We start from the raw sequence: 20,358 nt of genomic DNA on the forward strand, positions 1-20,358 counted from the left end.
TTACTCTAAATAATTGGAAGATATTTCTCATTTCAAAAACTGAAAAACTACAATGAGAAAATACAGCCTAGATAATTAGCTACAAGCATTGAAAATAATGCCTATCTGAATGACTGGACGGTTAAGCTTTTTAATGAGAAAACTCCACATTAAACTAAGAAAACTTTATAGAAATATATTTATTCATAATAAACATATTCAACCAGCTTCAGATCACAATGCCATTTATTGAGCAGAATAAGTTGTTTTTTGGATGTGATTTCATATTGGGGAGGAGAGGATGGGGCAGGGGGCAGAATGAGAAAAATAGACATATTGATTATAACCTGCTACTGGATTCCTATGTCTTTAGCCAGGATGGTCAGCATCTTGTTCTGATTTGGGATATATTTTAATTGAACTATTCACTGTATGAATAAAAGATCAAGTATCAAGTCATTTGATGCAAACCAGTAAGTCACTGACCTGACTCCATGTTTTATGTACCTCATAAAAGTACCACAGTTAATATACCCTTTTCTAATTCCTGAGACTTGAAGCATGGGTTGGAATTTAGGGTTGCCACAATTCAAATCAGAACTTGGATTTAAATGCTAAGCAACTGAAGTAGGCTAAGCATTTAAAGCATAAGTAGGCATAAGCATAAGCAGGCATCAACTTGATAATGTAATCATAACTTGTCCTCACTTGGTTATATTAATTTTCATCTTCTTGTCACCTCAACTTCTGTTGATATGGGCAATCAAATGGAAAAAAAAAAAAAAAACAGGGTGGGGTAGAGTAGAAGAGAAGGCTCTAGTTTGAGTCCCTGATTAAGGAGAGAGCTTTGTCTCTCTTTTATCAGACATTTTAGCTTTGTTTAGTCTGAAAACGTAGATTGCAGACCCTACCCAGGTGCTTATTCCATCTGGAGACGAGAGAAAAGAAACAGCAGGTGACTGGATTCTTTCAATAAAACAGGAGCACAGAGCTGAAAACTTCTGTTAGATAGCTCTCATGTGGATTATATATTTTGAGCTACCCTCTTGTAATACCTTCATGCTCAAACTACTTCCCATGCCATCACATACTTTTCTGTTTTTTTCCTGACTGCAAATTGTAAATCATAAAAGAAATAAAGTTCTTTTCCTGTTGTTGAATTCTGCAATGAGCCAATTCTAGACAGCCTATTCCTTCTCCCTTATTTTTCTTATAAATATTTTAAATATATTTAATTTGCCTGGTAATATTCAGATATGATGGCTCGAACAGTAAAGGATCTGCCTGCAATGCAGGAGACCTGGGTTTGATCCCTAGGTCAGGAAGATCCCCTGGAGGAGGGCATGGCAACCCACTCCAGTATTCTTGCCCGAAAAATCCCATGGACAGAGGAGCCCGGCGGGCTAACGTCCATAGGGTCGCAAAGAGTGGGACGTGACAGAGCGACTAACACTTTCACTTTCATAGATAGATCTATGGATTTTTTTCATTCTAAGAAATTCTTATGGCAGCTTGACTAACGCTAGACAACACAGACTAGGGGCATAAATGAGATAAAATTCCAAATATTTAATTTTAATAACATTTTAAGAAAACCTTATGGACCAATGGTTTTCCCTACCGCTTTACAGCAGCAGTTCAGCGTCAGCCCTTAGGACACAGCTTGTGAAAACAGCACGTATCTGCCTGTGTCTGTAGGAGTCATCAGCCAGTGAAAACAATGTCAAGATTGTCCAGGGTGTAGTTGGAACAGAAGAGTCACCACTGCCAGTTGTATTTATTCTGTTTTCTTTTTTCTCTTTATTCTTAAGTTTTCAAGGTACTTATCAGTGTGTGAAAAATACACTTCAAGAATTAATACATTTGAAATGTTTGCTATGAAGTTTTTTGCCCTAAACTTGTTGGAATGGCATAAGAAACACACATCCCGGTTTTCCTAAGATGATCCAGTTTATTCTTATTGTATCAACATTGTTACCAATAGCACACATTTTACTCTCAAAATGTCTTGATTTTACAATAAATTATATGACTACCTTAGTTCTGGGTCCAATCCAATACCCTAGGGCTAGTAGGCTAACCTCATTTTTTACTGGCTATATGACCTTGGAAAAGTTCTCTAATTTCTCTGTATTCCTTCTTACCTTTCACTAATCTAGACCCATATAACTATGGGTTAGAAGTTTATTTAAAGAAGAATATTTGAAGAAGCAACTGTATAACCAAATACAATGTTTAAGTGACTTGGCAACAAAGTGTCCATTGCCTCTACAAACTATAGTTATATGAAAAAATAACATTTCTATAATGGTTTTACCTTCACATACACTTTCCAGTCCATGGGGTCACTAAGAGTCGAGCATGACTGAGCGACTTCACTTCCACTTTTCACTTTCATGCATTGGAGAAGGAAATGGCAACCCACTCCAGTGTTCTTGCCTGGAGAATCCCAGGGACGGAGGACCTGGTGGGCTGCCGTCTATGGGGTCGCACAGTCAGACACGACTGAAGTGACTTAGCAGCAACACTTTCCTACACATTATCAAAATTGCTTTTCAGATAATTCTCATGAGGTAGAGAATTAACTTATTATTAACTCATTATTAATATCCTTATTTCTCAGTTTAAGACAGTCAGGGAAGTTGTCTTTCTTAATGCGACAAAAAATGAATGCTAGAGACAGAACTTAAACCAAATTCTTCTAATCCTACCTGCCCTATTTGGGGAATTAGTAAAGGATAAATACTAAATTCTTAATCATCTTTAATTTTCAACTCACATTGAACTATCAACTTAAATAGCTAACACATCCTGAATTGTGTATATCTAGATTTCATTTAGGAACTGCCACATTGCATTATAATAGCATATTTAATTGTCCCCTTCAACATAAATTTTTAAATATTGTAAGGGAAAAGATTATGGATTTTTTCTTTATCTTTGGGTTTGTAGCACCTTCCTTGTTCCTGACACACAAGCAGGCACTAAATAAATATTTATTAAATTGAATAAAAGCTGTTTCTTGAGGGGTGTCCTGGAAAATATCAGGTAAAAAGAAAATGTTTTGTTTGCCCAGGGCCTGTATTCACACTCCCTGTTAAGTGATATTTTGAAAAGAGGAGACAAGCCCTTCACCTATAAATGGGCCTGCAGCAATAAAGGCATTCATGGAGAACTGAATTCATTTCCCTGCCCTTTCCTGACATTTCTTCTTGGACATTTTACTGAGAAATAATGGGGAGAGGTTTAACTTCCCCCAAGGAAACCACCCTACCTGAAACCCCATGTCAAAATATTATGACTTTTAAAAATGAGAATATATTTTCTCCATGTCAAGTACTTACTTTCTAGATCCATAAAGATTTCCACAGGCATTAGAATCATTACAAGTCTGCTCCTGATTATCAATGGTGTAATTAGATTGGTAAAAGTCAGAGTCAAATTGTCCCAAGTTTGACATCCTGAAAAATATGAGTGAAAAATGGAGAAGATTAGGAATCAATAAAATTTCTTTTGAGGTATTTACAGGATTAATAGACAATATGATTATGGCTGGATTCCTATTAGAAAACAAGGTATTCTCTGAATGGGGGAAGGGTATGGAAATGTATGTTAGAAAGCCATTTACAAAACCTATATACCTTCAATTAACTTTTCTGAAGTTTTCACTAAGCAGGACTGTAACTAAATTGACTTTGCCTGTGTGTGTGCAAAGTCACTTCAGTTGTCTTTGACTCTTTGTGAACCTATGGACCATAGCCTACCAGTCATCTCTGTCCATGGGATTCTGCAGGCAAGAGTACTGGAGAGGGTTGCCATTTCCTTCTCCAAAATTGATTTTAATTATCTGAAAAAAAAGAAATTCTTCATCTAATACCTTGTTCTCAGCAGTGTAAGAGAAAAAGTTTAAAAGTTGGTATACATCTTGAAGATTTTCCCTTAAATAATGTTATTTCCTCACTTTAAAAACACATATATAGATAGATATACACATACATAGATAGATATACACATACATATCCATATATATATACATATATATACATATCCATATATATCCATATACATACGTCTATATATGTGTTTTTAAATATATATATTTATATATATAGTGTATATATATATTGTTGTATATATATGTTGTGTATATATATATATATTTGTTGTTTTTCAGTCCCTCAGCCATGTCCGACTCTTTGCGACCTCATGGACTGCAGCACTCCATGGACTGCAGCACTGTCCTTCATCATCTCCCAGAGCTTGCTCAAACTCATGTCCATTGAGTCGGTGATGCCATCCAACTATATTGTACTCTGTCATCTCCTTCTCCTGCCTTCAATATTTCCCAGCATTAGGGTCTTTTCTAACGAATAGGCTCTTCACATCAGGTGGCCAAAGTATTGGAGCTTCAGCATCAGCTCTTCCAATGAATATTCAGGACTGATTTACTTTAGGATTGACTGGTTTGATTCTCTTGCAGTCCAAGGGACTCTCAAGAGTCTCCTCCAACAAGCATCAGTTCTTGGGCACTCAGCCTTCTTTATAATCCAACTCTCACATCCATACATGACTATGGGAAAAGCCATAGCTTTGACTATATGGACCTTTATCGGCAAAGTAATGTCTCTGCTTTTTCATATGCTGTCTAGGCTTGTCATAACTTTTTTCTAAGTAGCAAGCACCTTTTAATTTCATGGCAGCAGTCACCATCTGCAGTGATTTTTGAGCACAAAAAATATATATCATATATATATGATATATATATATATGTGTGTGTATATACACATACATATATACACATACATATATACACACACGCATTATACATACTTAGGTTGGGGCAAGGGCTTCCCTGGTGGCTAAGCTGGTCAAGAATTTGCCTGCAATGTGGGAGACCTCAGTTCAATCCCTGGTTGGGAAGATCCCCTGGAGAAGGGAATGGCTATCCACTCCAGTATTCTGGCCTAGAGAATTCCATGGACTATCCATGGGGTAGCAGAGTGGGACACAACTGAGCTACTTTTACTTCACTTCACTTTAGGTTGGGAGAAATGTAATTGCAGTTTCAGACTTTGAATTTTAAATCATTATAACTAGGCTCAAACACATCTTTATTAATTAAAATAGGAACCATTATAATCAACACATTTTTGCCAACAAGAAATAAGTTGGTTTATTCTTGTAGCATAAAAATCTGTGCTTCTGGATTCAATGAACTCTTGGAAAGCATTTTCTGCCCTTTGTTGGTTGTGGAAGTATTTTCCATGCTGCTTCTGCTAAGTCTCTTCAGTCATGTCCGACTCTGTGCAACCCCATGGACGTCGGCCCACCAGGCTCCTCTGTCCCTGGGATTCTCCAGGCAAGAATACTGGAGTGGGTTGCCATTTCCTTCTCCAGTGTTCCATGCAAAGTTGCTGAAATACTTGAAGAAGTGGTAGTCAGTTGGCAAGAGTTCGGGTGAATATAGAGGATGAGGCAAAACTTTGTAGCCCAATTTGTGTATATATATATATAATACACAGAAAGTAATGTCATTAGCAAAAAAACATAAAGCAATAAATGCACACTAAAGTAATGTATAACATAATCACATTTAAGAATGTATTCCAATATCAAACAGCAAAGTTCAACAATGCAAAACTGCAATTACTTTTGCACTGAGAGTGGGACTGTGAAGAAAGCTGAGCACCAAGGAATTGATGCTTTTGAACTGCGGTGTTGGAGAAGACTCTTGAGAGTCCCTTGGACTGCAAGGAGATCCAACCAGTCCATCCTAAAGGAGATCAGTCTTGGGTGTTCATTGGAAGGGCTGATGCTGAAGCTGAAACTCCAATACTTTGGCCACCTCATGCAAAGAGTTGACTCACTGGAAAAGACCCTGATGCTGGGAGGGATTGGGGGCAGGAGGAGAAGGGGACGACAGAGGATGAGATGGCTGGATGGCATCACCGACTTGATGGACGTGAGTTTGAGTGAACTCCGGGAGTTGGTGATGGACAGGGAGGCCTGGCGTGCTGTGATTCATGGGGTCGCACAGAGTCAGACACAACTGAGCAACTGAACTGAACTGAACTGAATAGCATATGTGTGTGTGTGTGTGTGTGTGTGTGTGTATGTATGTGCATCATCTATCTGTACTCTTTGCAAAGCCAGGAAGTAAATGGCTGATAATAATATATAAGCTTGATTTATTCATAGAGCTTTAAAGTGAGCTAACAGCCTCTCTACTCCCCAAAACAAAGATAAAACCCTAAAAACTAATCTTCCAGTTCTACTTTCTAATTCTTAAATGGTGTTTGGAACATTTTCCTTTTCTCTTGCCCTGTCTGCTGCACCAGGGCTTCTGCTGAGTCAGAGGAAGAAAGGCTTGAGTTGGCTACAGGAAAAGAGCCTGTTTCCATACACTCTCTGCATAGTTTCTACTCACTACTGGGAATGAAGAGCAGTGCATATGGTCTTGATTGAGACCTAAGGGCTAGAATACCAGAGGGAAAAACAAAGACTTGACAGGAGAAAAAGCTGGGGAAGAAAGTAATAGCAAAGTGGGTAATAGTATCTCTTTGGATGAAAATTAGAGAAATGGAGTAAAAAATCTTTTCAACTCAACATTTTAACCCTTATTTTCCTTTGAAAAGCTTTCTATTTCAAAAGAAGAATTTGAAAATCACTAGGAGTAGTTCGTATAATAATCTATGGTATACTACTTATAATACATTTCAAATGAAATTGTATAAACAGCTTGAGCTCTAAGGGCCTCATTAATCAGAATTAAAGTAACAATTGTCAGATATATCACTTTTCAGCTCAGTAAAAATGCAAAAAGCTACTCTAAAATTAGACTCATACATTTGATATAATAAATCAAGATTTTTCATTACTAATATGTATAAAAGTAGCTATAAATTATGTAAACTAAAATCAAGACTAGGAGAGTATAAAATCTTTTAATAACTTGAAATTTAAAAAATTTAGAATTTAAGAGCATAACTTTTTCAGTCAATGAAAATATGTTATTATAAAGCATAGGCAATAATTTTACAGAAAGCACACTATGTTTTCAGAACATGCAAAGCTTTATGTTAATATGATTATTGGTTTTGCAGTCCTCATATAACCTAGATTTGTATTTTGTTTAAACGCCAAATTCTTTAGAAGGATCAGACACATACCTTTATATTATTTTATGTTGAAAGATCCTCCAACAAATGTAGCTTTACTTGAGAAATTTTTAACAAATCAGCTCATGAAAAGATGACCTGCTGAGTCTATATATAAGCTTCTAAATTTGTACTCTGACACTCTGAACAGATGCTACAGCCAAAAAAAAAAAAAAACTGCCAAAAGCCAAACACAGTATTTTATAACACTTGTTACAGTGTACAAACACAGTGAATGGTATAGAGACAATTTGATAAAGTAAATGGTAGATTCAGCTTCCTTGTGTAACTAATGTACCATTGAAATCTGATTTAAAATCATTTATTTGAGGCTAACAATAAAGAGGCCTAACACTCCCTCTGCTTCTTAGCCTAGAAGAATATATTCAGCCTTCACAAGATTTTCTAATAACGTGGTAAAAATCAACATATGGTACATGAACTTAACATAACAATCTTAGCAACAATCTAAAAATGTGTGATCAATTTTATCCAAGTCTGAACCATTCAATTTATATAAACAGCACTGAGAAAGACTCCCCATGGTCTACGTCTGATTTTTTCCCTGCTTCTTACTTTCCCATCACAGCCCAAGATGGATATACTAATATGATCTAGAGCACTCCTCATTCATAGGGCATATTCTGCCCCATTTTTAAGCCAATCTTGATCACTGAAAGACATCTATGATATTGTGTTTTATAAGGAAAATATATATCTGGTAATTTAGTTGACCAAAACATGTTTCTCATTATATTTGGTCTTTGTCCATGGTTCCTGACTCATGGCTCCTAAAACCCTTGGAATTTCCTAAGTGTTGAGAGTGACAAAGGTGTCTCTTGGTATGTTAATCAGGTGATTTGGGGACCTCATCTAATGATGAGGGCTGGTTGACAATGGAGCCAATAACGTGAATAGAGGGTTGGAACATTTAACCCCATTCTCAATCTCTGAGGAGGGAAGAGGGCTGGGATGTTGAATTAATTGCCTGTAGTCAATGTCAGGAGAAGGCAATGGCAACCCACTCCAGTATTCTTGCCTGGAGAATTCCAGGGACAGAGGAGCCTGGTGGGCTGCCGTCTGTGGGGTCTCACAGAGTCGAACACAACTGAAGCGACTTAGCAGCAGCAGCAGCAGGTCAATGACAACCAATTATGCTGATTACTGAAACCTTTATAAAGCCTCAAAAGGATGGGGTTTGGAGAGCTTCTGGGTTGGCAAACCCAGAAGGTGGACATGCTGGGAGAATGGCACCCTCATAGAGAGGGCATGGAAGCTTCTCTCCCTTCCCCACTCTCTTGCCCTATGCATTTCTTCCATCTGGCTGTTCCTGAGTTATATCCTTCTATAATAAACCAGTGATCCAGTAAGTATATTGTTTCTCTGCGAACCCTTGTAGCAAATAAACTGATTCTAAAGGAGATCAGTCCTGGGTGTTCATTGGAAGGACTGATGCTGAGGCTGAAACTCCACTACTTCGGCCACCTCATGCGAAGAGTTGACTCATTGGAAAAGACTCTGATGCTGGGAGGGATTGGGGGCAGGAGGAGAAGGGGACGACAGAGGATGAGATGGCTGGATGGCATCACCAACTCGATGGATGTGAGTCTGAGTGAACTCCGGGTGTTGGTGATGGACAGGGAGGCCTGGAGTGCTGCTATTCATGGGGTCGAAAAGAGTCGGACACGACTGAGCGACTGAACTGAACTGAACTGAAGGAGGCAATCCTGGGAACCACCAATTTATAGCCAATTTATAGGTCAGAAGTACCAATTTATAGGTCAGAAGTACAGGTAACAACCTGGACTTGATACTGGTATCTGATGGGAGGAGAGAAGGAAGCCAATAGTCTATTAGGATTCTTAAGAATTGAGTTGAATTGTAGGACACCCAGATGATGTCCCAAGAATTATTTGGTGCTGTGTAGAAACTTACCCCCTATAACTTGTTGGAATTAGGGCCACAAATAATTTAGCACCAGATCCATTTCTTCCAGGAAACTGCCTCAGTTGGTTCCCTTTACATTCAAGGATTACTTCAAGGAGGCAATTTCTATCTGGATCTGGTGGTTTCATCACTAATAGCGGCATCAAGGCTGGAGGTCAAGTTCCCCTGTGATCTGCTTCTTACTGATTCTCCTTTATAGTACTTGAGATTTCTCATGTATCTTGCTCTCAGTAACTGAATTCTGCTGTTCAAGGTTACATTGCACTTTGGAAATTTCTGCTAGAGCCAATGGCAGATAGTAAAGTAAATTTCTCCACACTGTTTAAAAATATTAGGAATTCAAAAATCTTTAATCAGAGCTGTCTTTTGCCAGGTCAGTAGTCAGGTAACAATAAATCATGCTTTTTTTTTTTTTTTTTTTGAGGATCTATTGAATACCAGACTGTGTTCTAGATTTGGAGTTATAAAAGTAGACAAACTAAGAAGTAGAAGTAGACTTGTACTTCAAGAAGTAGACCTGTACTTCAAGAGACATATTTTAATATCAATCCTACTGTATCTACAACAGAAAACAATGACTAGCCTGGTACAGTTCTATGAATTGAAGGTTTAAGTCATTGAACTTTCGCATCAACCTTATAAAATATTATTATTCCATTTTACAGAAAAATAAGTAGAGATTAAATAACTTGCCCAGATGGTAGAAAAAAGCCACTATTTGCAACCTGGTAGACTAACTCCAGAATTCACAATTTATCCAAAACAAGGTCAGAAATTAGCCAAAATCTATCAAGAAGTGAGCATAAACTCTTAAGATGGAGAACTCAAAGGGGAGAAAATTAGGGTATTCAGTGAAGTCCTCTTAAGAAAGTCATTTGAATTGAAACGTGGTTGATGAGAAGAAGCCATTTGAAAGACTGTGAAGAGGGTATAAAGCAAACACTCTGTGGTGGCAAGAAATTAGCAGTTTATAGCTTAGAAAAAAAAAGCCATGTGGTTATGGTTTTGAATCAAAGGAAAGTTGAAGAAGACGAGGTTAAAAGTAGAGGTAGAGGCCAGATCATAAAAGCCTTGGCAAGGAGTATAGATTTTATAATAATTGAAATAAGATGCCACTGCAGGGTTTTAAGCATGGGGTATGATCAATCTTACGCAGAAATTGAAAAGGGAAACTCATTAGGAGGATGTTGTGCCAGTAACAAATGCATGATATAAAGGTAGCTTGGACTAGGGTAACAGTGGAAGTGGGACAACTGGTAGAAAAGTCTAGGCAGCTGAGGGAAGAATGAATTGAAGGGATCAGGACCAGACCAGTGCTGAAGTAAGAAGACAGTTCATTCCAGGGAAATGATGTGAAGTTGTCTGAACTGGGAAAGGTCCAATGCAGGTGAAGAGGACCAACCAGGTACAAAAGATATATGGGAAGAAGATTTTTATAGAAATTAGTTTCTATTGGCTAAGAGGCTTCCCTGGTGGCTCAGCTGGTAAAGAATCTGCCTAAAATTCAGGAGACTTGGGTTTGATTCCTGGGTGGGGAAGATCCCCTGGAGAAGGGAATGGCAAACCACTCTAGTATTCTTGCCTGGGAAATCCATAGAGAGAGGAGCCTGGCGTGCTACAGTCCGTGGGGTCAGAGTCAGGCATGACTGAGTGACTCAGTTCAGTTCAGTCACTCAGTCATGTCCGACTCTTTGCGACCCCATGGACTGCAGCATGCCAGGCTTCCCTGTCTATCACCAACTCCTGGAGCTTACTCAAACTTATGTCCACTGAGTCAGTGATGCCATCCAACCATCTCATTCTCTGTTGTCCCCTTCTCATCTTGCCTTCAATCTTTCCCAGCATCAGGATCTTTTCCAATGAGTCCGTTCTTTGCATCAGGGGGCCAAAGTATTGGAGTTTCAGCTTCAGCATCAGTCCTTCCAATGAATATTCAGGACTGATTTCCTTTAGCATGGACTGGTATCTCCTTGCAGTCCAAGGAACTCTCAAGAGTCTTCTCTAACACCACAGTTCAACAGCATCAATTCTTTGGCACTCAGCTTTCTTTATAGTCCAACTCTCACATCCATACATGACTACTGGAAAAACCAGTAGTAGCTTTGGTAGTAGTAGCTTTGACTAGATGGACCTTTAATAAAATAAGACAAACTGCCCCCCCTTTCCATCTTGGGCTTCCCTGGTAGCTCAGTTGGTAAAGAATCTGCCTGCAATGCAGGAGACCCCAGTTCAATTCCTGGGTCAAGAAGATCCACTGGAGAAGGGATAGGCTACCCACTCCAGTATTCTTGGGCTTCCCTTGTGGCTCAGCTGGTAAAGAATCCATCTGCAATACGGGAGACCTGGGTTCGATTCCTGGGTTTGGAAAATCCCCTGGAGATGGGAAAGGCTATCCACTCAAGTATTCTGGCCTGGAGAATCCATGGACTGTATAGTCCATGGGGTTGTAAAGAGTCTGACATGACTGAGTGACTTTAATGTTCACTTTCAAGAGGGAGAAGAGAGGGATAATTATTGAAGATAATTTATAGAATCCTAATGACTTCCCCATCCTAAGGATCAAGTTTATGGAAAAAGGCCAGATTGTTATATGGTAGCCAAATTTAGATAATCATACTTTCTGTTTCTTCTTTCAAAGGCCTTTATGTGAGAAGCTAGGTCCCTTCCTATAACAGCAAGAACTCAGAGTACACTCTTTCTTTTGACATATAAAGTCACTGAAATGTTTGCCAAAGATGATAATATTTTCAATCTTAGTTCACTTAGTTGGATTTTAAACTTACTTTGTGGTTTTGTATTTTTCAACTTAGTTTTTTTAATTTATGGAAACCAGCTTGATTAGATGAATTGCAGAAAAAATGTGAACTGAAATGGCATATAAAAATGAAATTAATCTAAACCTCAAGTGAGCTATAAGGTATGAAACATTGAAGACCAAATGTCTTCACTCTCCTGACAAGTGACTTTTGCTGTCGTTCAGTTGCTCAGTCACTTTTGACTCTGTGACCCCATGGACAGTGGCACACCAGGCTTCCTGTCCTTCACTGTCTCCTGGAGTTTGCTCAAACTGATGCTCATTGAGTTGGTGATGCCATCCAACCAACTCATCCTCTGTCACCCCCTTTAATACATATATCAAAATACATTGAAACTACTCTTACACATGTAACACCATATGTATATAAAACATGCATTTAAATCTTTTCCATTAATGAATCATCCAATTGTTATAATGCTCCCTTGTAGCTCGGTCAGTAAAGAATCTGCCTGCAGCGCAGGATACCTGGGTTCAATCCCTGGGTTGGGAAGATCCCTTGGAGAAGGAAATGGCATCCCACTCCAGTATCCTTGCCTAGAAAATCTCATGGACAGAGGAGACTGGTGGGCTGCAGTCCATGGGGTTGCAAAGAGTCGGGCACGACTGAGCAACTAACACTTAGTTACTTATGTTGAAGGACAGAGTTGAAATTGATATTATAATTGATCAATGAATTAGTTTAGTTCATTTACTTATTTCTGTGTTCTGAATGATCAAAAAAGCTGGGATAATATGAATAAAGATTCTCACCTGATGTAAAGAGCACCACATTCTATTCATAGCCAGTTTCTGTTCCTTTCCCTCTCTCCTTCCCTTTATCTTTCCTCCCTTTTCTCTGTCCTCTCTCTAAACTCTCTTCTAAGGTGATCTCACCCACTCCCCTGGCTTGATAAACCATCTGTATAGAGAGAGTTCCTCATGTCACATATGCAGCCCTCGCCTATCTTCTCAGCTTCAAACTATTTCATATCATATAAACAATTCAAAATTTAACATAATCCAAACTTTTCTTTTACCTTCTACCTTCTCCAATCCAACACTGTTTTCTCCATTTCGGGAGATGGTATCACAAGCTACTCATTCAAATCAGAAATTATCTAATCCTTTGGTGAATTGTATAGATTCTATCTGTAAAACATATCTCCCACTAACCAATTCTCTCCATCTCAACTGTCATCACCCCGATGTATACTCCTCTGTTCTCCCACTTAGACTTCTATTCAATAAAGTGAAATACTCCTTTCAAAGTAGCAGATCCAGTAGGTGGTCATACAAGTTTACATAATCAAGACGGTAAAAATCATACCATTAATGGCACAGTAGCTTGCCAAATAGGGACAAAGTTTCTTCTGTGGTTGCTGACTGCAACTCGCAGTGGGAATAAGAAGAAGAATTTCCATCTGTAATTTCTTAATCTCTCTGGTGATCTGTCAAAGGTCAAAAGACTGTGAGTTGCTCAACAGCTATATCTGAAAAAGTTGCCCTCTATCTGACAATTATGCATACATATTTATGTTAAATTAAAGGATGAAAGTTTACATAGATGGATGAATGATCACTACTATTAATTTAGCTTACTCAGAAACCAGTGTTTCAATTGTGTAAATCTAAGCATAACATATGATTATGTCATTCATTACTGCAATTTTTCAATATAAAAATAGAGGCTCCAAGAGGTTAAGTGACTTCTGCACAGTCACACATTTAATATGTAACAGATCAAATGTGGAAAATCAGTTGTCTCAACCCCATTTCCTTTCATTACTTTTCATTTCTTAAAAGACTACTTATGGTTATCTAAAGTGCTGATGTTAGGGTGTATCTGTTTGGAAACATTAAACAATATTTATTTACAACCTCCAGCAAATATTTTTCAGCTAAACAGAGCTGCTAATGAGCCAAGAGATATGTCATCATTTTCTACCTCTGCTGACAGAGAAATGGGTTGTTTTTTTATCAGTGTTTATCAGGTAATTATTTTGGCAGTCTATATTTCAGTTTAATGTCTTTATACTATAAATTACTACTCTTATTAAGGCAGAAAAAATACATGTTGTGTTCCATTAATTTTTTAAAAATACATTTTACTCAGTGTTCTCTACATGCTCCTTTTGCTAATACCATATAAGATTTGTTCAAGATCATCTGCCCTTTAAAGACCATGCTGCTTCTATTTTATGAGCCACAGTCACACGAAAGTGGGCATAAAATTCTGCTTCATTGAATGAATTTTAAGGAGTTCAATATGTCCTATGACACGAAAAGAAAATTACAGGGTTTTCCTTCATTAATATGAACATAATTATCCTTGACTTTTAATTTGGCTATTTCTTATGAGCTTCCACTTTTGTCTTAGAAGAAAAATCGGAATTTAGCAGAATTATTACTGAACACTTACAAGTTTTCAGTTTGATAGCAAGTAAATGTTAGCAAAAACATAATATACACCTGAAATTATGAAAATTGATATGAGTGGTAGTTAATTAGTACATTATTATAATAATAATTTCAAAATGTAATAAATTTTTATACAATATAAGTTTACCCTACGAATATAATTAATTTTTATAGAAAAATTTCCTATGAATTACATATATTCTGCCACAAGTTGTCTAACTGCAAGGATCCTCAGCTCCCTCATGCATAAAACAAAAATAAAATTTTTACCTGTCTCTTAGGTAGTATGTATTTTATCTTGATCTCATCAACTTAATTTTATTTTTCTCTGTGTTCCATAATATACCTACACTTCATAATATACCTATATCAAGGTAAATATAACATATATGTACATGTGTATATAAATGTGTATAAAATGTGAGGATTAAACAGAATTTTGAACAGGAACAGTTAACACAGGCAGGGGCAAGTTGCAAACTCTCAATAAATATTATTAGTTATGATTATTATGATTACACTTGTCAGCAACAACAATAATTTCTGCTCACACATTTGATTGTAAGTTTAAATCTACTGCAATCTACAGAGATTCTTTTCAGTAGAGTCTTAAACTTTTTTTTGAACAGTTGTATATTTTTTCATCTTCCTAGTATAACTTTAAAAGAGTTTATTCTTATTATCCTCTTTAATGTGATAATTTTTTCCTTGGGAGCAAGAAAGAAAATATTCCACAACTGCCAAAGAGAAATAATCACAGAATTTTGGAAAAGATACTGTTCCAAACATAACTAACTCCCTTTCAAATAAATGAATATTTATTTCAAGTGTTTAATAAATCTAAAACTAATATTAAGAATCAAAGAAATTAGAATGGGAAAATTAATAAGCAAGTAATGATTCACAAAGAAAGAATAAGAGATGTCAGAGAGGCAAAAAATTAAGCAGATGATAGTAGATGCTAATGTGATTTTCTAAGACCAATGTAGTCACAGAAAGGTTAATTCCCTTCAGGAATAAAGATCTATTTTTCTTGGCATTTGTGCACTTAGGAATGCACTTTCTTGGGTTTTATCCTTTATTCCTAATTCTTGTAATGGGCATTTATTGCTCCCCAGTATCCAGGTTCATTTTTCTTTCCTGTCAGCGCCTAGTTTTTCCTTTGGAGAACACCCTGCTGACTTTGTGAGTTATGTGATTCTGACTAGAATGACAGCACACTTGGTAGAAACCTACTGTTAACTCCAGAAAGAATGAAGGGATGGAACCAAAGCAAAAACAACACCCAGTTGTGGATGTGACTGGTGGTAGAAGCAAGGTCCAATGCTGTAAAGAGCAATATTGCATAGGAACCTGGAATGTTAGGTCCATGAATCAAGGCAAATTGGAAGTGGTCAAACAGGAGATGGCCAGAGTGAATGTTGACATTCTAGGAATCAGCAAACTAAAATGGACTGGAATGGGTGAATTTAACTCAGATGACCACTATATCTACTACTGTGGGCAGGAATCCCTTTAAAGAAAGGGAGTAGCCATCATGGTCAACAAAAGAGTCTGAAATGCAGTACTTGGATGCAATCTCAAAAACGACAGAATGATCTCTATTTGTTTCCAATGCAAACCATTCAATATCAAAGTAATCCAAGTCTATGCCCCAACCAGTAATGCTGAAGAAGCTGAATGGTTCTATGAAGACCTACAAGACCTTTTAGAACTAACACCCAAAAAAGATGTCCTTTTCATTATAGGGGACTGGAATGCTAAAGGAGGAAGTCAAGAAACACCTGGAGTTACAGGCAAATTTGGCCTAGAAATACAGAATGAAGCAGGGCAAAGACTAATAGAGTTTTGCCAAGAAAATGCACTGCTCATAACAAACACCCTCTTCCAACAAAACAAGAGAAGACTCTATACATGGACATCACCAGATGGTCAACACCAAAATAAGATTGATTATATTCTTTGCAGCCAAAGATGGAGAAGCTCTATACAGTCAGCAAAAACAAGACCAGGAGCTGACTGTGGTTCAGACCATGAACTCCTTATTGCCAAATTCAGACTTAAATTGAAGAAAGTAGGGAAAACCACTAGACCATTCAGATATGACCTAAATCAATTCCCTTATGATTATACAGAGGAAGTAGAAATATTTTTTAGGGACTAGATCTGATAGACAGAGTGCCTGATGAACTATGGATGGAGGTTTGTGACATTGTATAGGAGACAGGGATCAAGACCATCCCCATGGAAAAGAAATGCAAAAAAGCAAAATGGCTGTCTGGGGAGGCCTTACAAATAGCTGTAAAAAGAAGAGAAGCAAAAAGCAAAGGAGAAAAGGAAAGATAGAAGCATCTGAATGCAGAGTTCCAAAGAAAGCCTTCCTCAGTGATCAGTGCAAAGAAATAGAGGAAAACAACAGATTGGGAAAGACTAGAGATCTCTTCAAGAAAATTAGAGATACCAAGGGGATATTTCATGCAAAGATGGGCTTGATAAAGGACAGAAATGGTATGGACCTAACAGAAGCAGAAGATATTAAGAAGATGTGGCAGGAATACACAGAAGAACTGTACAAAAAAGATCTTCATGACCCAGATAATCACGATGGTGTGATCACTCACCGAGAGCCAGACATCCTGAAATGTGAAGTCAAGTGGGCCTTAGAAAGCATCACTATGAACAAGCTAGTGGAGGTGATGGAATTCCAGTTGAGCTATTTCAAATCCTGGAAGATGATGCTGTGAAAGTGCTGCACTCAATATGCCAGCAAATTTGGAAAAGTCAGCAGTGGCCACAGGACTGGAAAAGGTCAGTTTTCATTCCAATCCCAAAGAAAGGCAATGCCAAAGAATGCCCAAACTACCGCACAATTGCACTCATCTCACATGCTAGTAAATAATGCTCAAAATTCTCCAAGCCAGGCTTCAGCAATACATGAACCGTGAACTTCCAGATGCTCAAGCTGGTGTTAGAAAAGGCAGAGGAACCAGAGATCAAATTGCCAAAATCCGCTGGATCATGGAAAAAGCAAGAGAATTCCAGAAAAATACCTATTTCTGCTTTATTGACTATGCCAAAGGCTTTGACTGTGAGGATCACAATAAACTGTGGAAAATTCTGAAAGAGATGGGAATACCAGACCACCTGACCTGTCTCTTGAGAAACCTACATGCAGGTTAGGAAGCAACAGTTAGAACCGGACATGGAACAACAGACTGGTTCCAGATAGGAAAAGGAGTACGTCAAGGCTGTATATTGTTACCCTGCTTATTTAACTTATATGCAGAGTGTATCATGAAAAACAGGGGTTGGAAGAAGAACAAGCTGGAATCAAGATTGCCGGGAGAAATATCAATAACCTCAGATATGCAGATGACACCACCCTTATGGCAGAAAGTGAAGAGGAACTCAAAAGCCTCTTGATGAAAGTGAAAGAGGAGAGTGAGAAAGTTGGCTTAAAGCTCAACATTCAGAAAATCAAGATCATGGCATCCGGTCCCATCACTTCATGGGAAATAGATGGGGAAACAGTGGAAACAGTGTCAGACTTTATTTTTGGGGGGCTCCAAAATCACTGCAGATGGTGACTGCAGCCATGAAATTAAAAGAAGCTTACTTCTTGGAAGGAAAGTTATGACCAACCTAGATAGCATATTCAAAAGCAGAGACATTCCTTTGCCAACAAAGGTCCGTCTAGTCAAGGCTATGGTTTTTCCTGTGGTCATGTATGGATGTGAGAGTTGGACTGTGAAGAAGGCTGAGCACTGAAGAACTGATGCTTTTGAACTGTGGTGTTGGAGAAGACTCTTGAGAGTCCCTTGGACTGCAAGGAGATCCAACCAGTCCATTCTGAAGGAGATCAGCCCTGGGATTTCTTTGGAAGGAATGATGCTAAAGCTGAAACTCCAGTACTTTGGCCACCTCATGCGAAGAGTTGACTCATTGGAAAAGACTCTGATGCTGGGAGGAATTGTGGGCAGGAGGAGAAGGGGACGACAGAGGATGAGATGGCTGGATGGCAGCACTGACTCAATGGACATGAGTTTGAGTGAACTCTGGGAGTTGGTGATGGACAGGGAGGCCTGGCATGTTGGGATTCATGGGGTCGCAAAGAGTCGGACTTGACTGAGCGACTGAACTGAACTGAATATGTCTTTAATGTTGCCTACTTATTTGCTTCCCTGATAGCTCTGTTTGTAAAGAATCCACCTGAGGTGAGAGAGACCTGGGTTCAATCTCTGGGTTGGGAAGATCCCCCAGAGAGGGGAAAGGCTACCTACTCCAGTATTCTGGCCTGGTCACAAAGAGTTGGACATGACTGAGTGACTCACTTCACTTGTGGGCTTCTCTGGTAGCTCAGTTGGTAAAGAATACACCTGCAATGCAGGACACCCCAGGTCAATTCCTGGGTTGGGAAGATCCGCTGGAGAAGAGATAGGCTACCCACTCCAGTATTGTTGGGCTTCCCTTGTGGCTCAGCTGGTAAAGAATCCGCCTGTAATGCGTGAGACCTGGGTTTGATCTCTGGGTTGGGAAGATCTCCCGGAGAAGGGAAAGAGTACCCACTCTGGTATTCGGGCCTGGAGAATTCCATGGACTGTATAGTCCATGAGGTTGCAAAGAGCCAGACACGTCTAAGTGACTTTCACTTTCACTTTTCACTTTGTTATTTTGCTACTGTTGTACATGTTGGATTAGAATACTTTTCAGCTTAAATACTTCTAATTTTATGACTCACCATATTTATGAAGGTAAAAATTATACATTAACATCCATATTATATTATTCAGAAGTAATTTGATTTTTATAACAAAATCCATCGAAACACTTAATGAAGTCCATCTTAAATGAAATACAGTTGTTCACTGATATAGCTTTGGAAGAAGACATCGCTTTCACTTTCTTCCCAGTGAAGAAGTGTGCTCCCAAACAAATGACAGTCCAAAGAGCATTGGGCATTCCCCTGGGGTTATGAAAGTTACTTGACTGAGGACCAAAGCTCTGGACCATTCAAGTATGAGCTAATTTGATGCAGGAGCACTGTATCATTTCAGCAGGTCAAAGATTTTAATCTGGAACATCAAATAGGTTTCTGTACATCCCAAAAAGTAAAAGTAAGATTGCCAAAGACGAGTCATTTTAGTTACTTCTAAATCCCTGAATCAATGTTTCCTTGAGAAACTTGTAAACAATAAGCTTTGCATTTAAAGACTTTTTAAAATCATAAAGACCAATATCCCATGAAGTTAGAAAGTAATTGAGTTGATTTTCATCTGACAAGACTACCACAAGATTTTCAACAGTGCAAAACAGAATGAAATGCTGCTTCTTCCCCTGTGGTCCTAGTTAATGTTTCAAACCAATAGATGATAACTGTGATGAGTGGAAATCAGAGACTAGTGTGTACACTTCAGGGGTGAAACTGGGACAATAATATGAATCATAGGATTGTTTTGAGGATTAATTGAGGTAGTATTTGTAAAGTGCTTAGAAGAGCATGGGACAAATAGTTAGCTTTTTATAAATTATATAAATAAATATTTATTTCATTTTTGCATCCTTGTGGCTTTAATACTGTACTCTTGAATATTGAAAAGCAGAGACATTACTTTGTCAACAAAGGTCCGTCTAGTCAAGGCTATGGTTTTTCCAGTGGTCATGTATGGATGTGAGAGTGGACTATAAAGAAAGCTGAGCCCTGAATAATTGATGCTTTTCAACTGTGGTGTTGGAGAAGACTCTTGAGAGTCCCTTGGACTGCAAGGAGATCCAACCAGTCCATCCTAAGGGAAATCAGTCCTAAATATTCATTGGAAGGACTGATGTTGAAGCTGAAACTCCAATACTTTGGCCACCTGATGTGAAGAGCTGACTCATTTGAAAAGACTCTGATGCTGGGAGGGATTGGGGGCAAGAGAAGAAGGGGACGACAGAGGATGAGATGGTTGGATGGCATCACTGACTCAATGGACATGAGTCTGAGTGAACTTTAGGAGTTGGTGATGGACAGGGAGGCCTGGCGTGCTGTGGTTCATGGGGTCACAAAGAGTCGGACACGAC

General features: G+C 38.4%; 1 protein-coding gene across 2 annotated transcripts in view; it reads right to left on the bottom strand.

Moving 5' to 3' along the window:
- Positions 1–7,258, bottom strand: part of YIPF7 (Yip1 domain family member 7) — a 33,557-nt gene extending 26,299 nt beyond the window's left edge. The window contains exons 1-2 of one of the 2 annotated variants that reach the window (XM_055588445.1): positions 3,744–3,760; positions 3,324–3,440 (exon numbers count right to left, since the gene is read on the bottom strand). In XM_055588445.1, coding sequence (XP_055444420.1) covers positions 3,324–3,440; positions 3,744–3,760 — 134 coding nt within the window. Of the gene's footprint in view, positions 1–3,323; positions 3,441–3,743; positions 3,761–7,148 lie in introns of those variants that run through there. The other variant, XM_055588446.1, reaches the window with a different exon arrangement.
- Between the last annotated feature and the right edge of the window lie 13,100 nt (positions 7,259–20,358).

Source organism: Bubalus kerabau, chromosome 7 (assembly GCF_029407905.1).
Source record: "Bubalus kerabau isolate K-KA32 ecotype Philippines breed swamp buffalo chromosome 7, PCC_UOA_SB_1v2, whole genome shotgun sequence".
Classification (NCBI taxonomy): domain Eukaryota; kingdom Metazoa; phylum Chordata; class Mammalia; order Artiodactyla; family Bovidae; genus Bubalus; species Bubalus kerabau.